The sequence below is a fragment of the Lepisosteus oculatus genome, chromosome 8, assembly GCF_040954835.1.
Source record: "Lepisosteus oculatus isolate fLepOcu1 chromosome 8, fLepOcu1.hap2, whole genome shotgun sequence".
Classification (NCBI taxonomy): domain Eukaryota; kingdom Metazoa; phylum Chordata; class Actinopteri; order Semionotiformes; family Lepisosteidae; genus Lepisosteus; species Lepisosteus oculatus.
Genome location: NC_090703.1, coordinates 38,652,234 through 38,657,276, shown reverse-complemented (window position 1 = coordinate 38,657,276; position 5,043 = coordinate 38,652,234). Strand labels below are relative to the sequence as shown.

The 5,043-nt window shown below is 38.5% G+C and overlaps 1 protein-coding gene across 2 annotated transcripts in view; it reads right to left on the bottom strand.

The window, feature by feature from the left end:
• Positions 1 to 3,263: 3,263 nt before the first annotated feature.
• wdr44 (WD repeat domain 44) overlaps positions 3,264 to 5,043 on the bottom strand; it is a 52,774-nt gene continuing 50,994 nt past the window's right edge. For both annotated transcript variants that reach the window (XM_015351828.2, XM_015351827.2), the window contains one exon: positions 3,264 to 4,268. In XM_015351828.2, coding sequence (XP_015207314.2) covers positions 4,180 to 4,268 — 89 coding nt within the window. In that variant the 3' untranslated portion in view covers positions 3,264 to 4,179. The remainder of the gene's footprint in view (positions 4,269 to 5,043) is intronic.

Genomic DNA, 5,043 nt, shown 5'->3' with positions numbered 1-5,043 from the left:
CTAATGTACGTTAATTAATGGGTGTCTAGGAAATCTTTGTTGTTTGTCAACTGCCATACTTTTTGTGCAGGGAAGGTATGGAGATCTTGATTAAAAAAGGAAAGCAGGCATCCTGACAGAAACACTGGCACACTTAAAGTTCACAGAGTGGCTTGAGGGCTACTTGCATATTGACAACAGTGTGAGAAGAAATGCAATGGAAAAGCTCTGATATATATATACTCATATATATAAGTATACAGTATATACTGTATACTGACAAGTAAAGGAACAAGTAATAGGTTTATTCCATGCTGAAAAAAAGAAGAAAGAGAACACAATGTTTCGGCCGTGGAGCCTTCTTCAGGTGAGCACACTTACAGGACAAGTATATTAATATATGCTTGTCAGAGTTTGTAGCACATTCTGTGAATGTGGGCTGATGTATTTTTGTTCATGGTATAACTGTGAAGCATCTAGAACTTTAGTGTGATAAAAATGTATGACTTGTACATAGATAGATAGATATTGCACTTCACAGGATGAGGTGGCAAGGAAGCCAACAGGCTTAAGCCTGCACTGTTGCTGCACAGTCTGTCATCGACTGAAACTACTTGCAGTGCCTTTTTTTGCACAAGGATGAGGTTATTGTGGTCAGTCACACACAAAAAAATGAAAGAAGTGGATGCAGACAAAAATATTGATGCTACAACATGGCAGGGCTGTTTTATCACTTCAAATGCAAGCACCCTGCCTCTCCTCCTAGCTGACCCTTCTCCAACGTTAGTATGAGACATAGAATAGTTGGCTCAGCAGGCCCTTAGCTTTTGGAAAAAAATGTTCTCCTGCTGTTTTTAGTAATGTCACATACTGTAGATAAGGTTAATTTTACTCAGGTTAACTTGCCTTGTCCTGTAAAGCACTTTAATCCATACAATAAGGCGTTAACGTTTATTTAGAACCATTGCTGTCACCCATTAGTGTTTTGTGGATTATCGAGGCGCTCTTTGGCAAAATTCAGATGGGCCGCAGTGATCTTTTTAGAGCGCAGTGGTTTTTTACTGGTTATCCTCTAAGGAGAACGGTTCCTGTGCAGTCTTTTCCTGATAGTTGAGGTATGAACTCTGCTATCACCTGCTGCAAGAGAGGCCTGAAAGTCCATAGATCATCAGTCCTGAGTTTTTTGTGACTTCCTGGATGATTTTTCAGCTTGCACTTGGGGAGATCTTGGTAGGAGGATTGGCCCTTGGTAGTGTCACTGTGAATTGAGTATTTTGTAGACATCTCTCTGACAGTGGAGGGAGCCCCAAATGTTAAGAAATTGATCTGTAAGCCAGACTAATGAGCTTCAGCTACTCTTTTTTTTTTTCCTGAGATCCCATGAAATCTATTTTCCATTATATTGGACACAGCTCTTTCAACTCAGTCCTTGTTTTACTTATTACTCAATTATCTAACCCCATGATTCTAATTATCCCCACAATTATGATAAGTCAACTAGAGGTTCACTTATTATTTAATAATATGTTACTTCCTGATTTTTTTCATACACCATTGAGTCACAAAAACATTAAATTGGTAAAAACAAACCCTTTTGGTAATTAAAAAAAAGACTGATATTGATTCAAAGTCCTAAACTTCAGCATTTATTTTGAAGATGAAAAAGTATATCTAGCCAGGTGTCTTATCGCAGGGTTAATGTAAAATAGTCCCAAGGGTGTCGTGTTAAGAAATGCAATTATCTGAGTTCAAAATCAAAGTCCAGAAACTTTATCTTGGCACTGTACATATAAATAGTTCAGAAGATACACCATGTAGTCAACCTGCAGCCTCATATCATCTGAGATCGGTTTGCCTAGAGAACACTCTTAAATCACTCTGGCAGCACGAAAAAAAAACTGCACTGAAAGGCAGCAGTGCTCATTGCTGCTTCAGCATGCCACCAAAACTGCTATCAGAAACAAAATTATAATCAGTTCTCCTAGAACCTAGGTTTGGGGAGCGGGTCATTCATTATACAGAAGACAAGCTTCACAGTGGACTTGAATAATCTTTTGACATTTTCTGACTCCAGAGACAAGCCCACTGCTGTGCACTGTACTTTAGGGTATTAACACATTGTAGACAATTCAATCTTAATTGAGGTTTTCCTTAGTCGTTTTGGTTATTCAGCAGAGCTGCCTGTCATTTGACTGACTTCATTCCTAGCGAGCCTCGTGTGTTCCACCCAAGCTCTCAGATGCAGTAGTGCGTTTAATGATTCAAAGAATAACATCCTGGAACTTTAACAGTCCTGATTTGGCCTGAATAATGGGGTCGGCAGCCCCACCTCACCTCATATTTCACCTCTGTGAGATAAGCGTCTTGGTACACACTTACAGGACATTGACCCAAAACTCTAAATAGAGTACAATATGCAGAGAACAAGAGGAACAGGGTGATCGGGTTGCCACCTGTCCTCCTATCTCTTGATTACTAAATATGGGCATTATAAAAAAAAACGTTGAGTTGAAAACCATTGGTGTGGATACCTTAACTTTTCCAACAAAGTAACCCATCTCACCCTGCAACTCGAAACTAGCAACTCCCTGAAGCTAAGCAGGTGTGAGCCTGGCCAGTACCTGGGTGGGAGACCTCCTGGGAAAAAATAAGGTTGCTGCTGGAAGAGGTTAGTGGGACCAGTTTGGAGTCCAGTTTGTGTGGGTCCTAATGCCCCAGTATAGTCATGGGGACACTATACTGTAAAAAAAAAGGATGCGACTTAAAACTGAGGTCCTGATTCTCTGTGGTCATTAGAAAATCCAGGGTTTTTCTCAATATCTTTGCCAGATCTCCTTTACCCATCATGACCTCCTAATAATCTCATGTATCAACTGGCTTCATTACTGTTTTCCTCCCCACTGGTGTCTGGTAAACATACAGGTGCACTCTGGCTGCTGTCACATCATCCAGGTGGGTGCTCCAAATTGGTGGTGGTGGAGGGGAGTCCCCATTACCTGTAAAGTGCTTTGAGTGGAATGTCCAGAACAGCACACTACATAAAATAAGGAATTACTATTACATTTCTAGAATATGCACCTACAAAAGTAAAAAGGCTGGGTTTGCAATGACCCCTTTTTCTTACATGGAGTATACAGTATTTGTAGTTATTTATCTTCACTAAGTTCTCAAACATTTTGTTTGTACAGCAGTAGAATATTAGTGTAATTTCTTTTGCATATATTATATTGTATATAAGAGCGAAAAATTCTTAGGAGAAAGAATACAGCAAAGAATGCAGCAACTGATTTGGTGACCATTTTTATTTTTGAATTGTGCTAAATTCAAACATTGCTTACCATCAATAACAATTTCCAGGACAGTGTCCGAAAACTGTTACGTCATTGGCGTTTAGACTGAACTATTTACATAGAGTGCCCTTAGCTGAAGCCATTACTAACAACAGTAAGAATAAACAATTATAAAAAATCATAAGAGTTCATCTTTACAATTTTGAAATAAACACTAATACATTACACAAATTAAAGATTTTAACCAAAAGAATTCAGCTGGTGCAAGTACTGCAAGATTGAACACATCGGTGATCTCTCCCGGATAGAGATGTTAACAACAAACAAAAAAAGGAACCAAAAACATACTGTATGCGTTATGTTAAGCTGAGACTACACAATGAATCAAGTGATCAGTTTCTGCTGCATTTTATTCCAGTGAGAAAGTGTATACTGATCCAGTATAACCTGATTTTTAATGAATATCCTAATTTTATTGAGACGTTTATTTTTTTTTTTGTGGTGCTTATGCCTAAATCCTAACAGGTTTCAGACGTTAATATTAATTGACCTCAGTAATTCCCATCCATTTGCATTTACACATTTGTTCAAGGTAATGCCTTTCTCTGGGCCAGTAATCAGGAAAGACAAATTAACCAGTTCTTCATCTTTCCATGTTTTTATTCCAGTCTTCCTACATACATATCTATTTTCCTGTATTCCCACATCTTGTACTGAACACTTCCTCACAACATTGTTCTTCAATGGATGTGACATTTATTAGTAAACAGTGTAACACTTTGCTTAATACTCCACATGGTTTGTCACATAGTAACTGTACATTAGGCGTCTTCACTGGGGAATACTGTAGAAAAGAGGAAGCCTATCTGTTTTGCAGGGGGGACGGTGGTGGGTGGGTGAGTTTCGGTACTCAGATTTTTTTCCTGTTCACAAACACCTTTATTGCACCAGTGAAATCTGCAGACAACAGCACCTCAGTGTGGTCAGTTTTCAGAGCACCTAAAAGATAAGGGAAAAAATACCATGCTACAGGCAAATACGAATATAACAGTTCCATATTATATTATTCCTGTTTGATCTTGCATGTTTAATTTAAAAGTGACCCCATAATCAACAAAAATAAGTAATACATTTACACTACAGCCCTTTTTGTTCCTGTAGAGCTTTAGAGGTAAGAAACCCACTTTATCCACCTTTGAACTGTATCATACAGCAGCCATCACCCATCAACATCTCAGCTATATGGTAAATATTTACCAAGGCAGACTGTGAAACCCTGAACTGACACTAGGATTTGAGATGGCATTAGGAGGTGTTTAATGATCACGTGTAGTCAGATGTCTGAAAAACAGTGTCCCCTACCATCATGCTGATTACAGTTCTGAAAAGACAGACATCCAGTGGTTCACTAACAGCACTTCCAGAAGAACATTGTTACCCATTATTTTCTGCCTGCTTAAGTTTGACCCAGAATCCAGGATGAAAGCAGTGTAGCATTTCATTTTGCTCTCCCATACTAAACTTGCTGTGTCATTAGCTAATAAGAAGATAGAATTAAGCTTCATTTGCTTGCTCCACCACATGCACATCCACACATTACAACAGATATATCCATTAAATGGAAAACAGGATACTTGACAGAGCCACATACACATACAGTACAGTATTGCAAACTGAAAGGGAAATCTCAGGTATAATGATGTCAGATTGTGTTAAAATAGAATACTTCTGCATTTCTGGTGTCCGGTTTTATTATTTTGTTGTTTACTTTGTG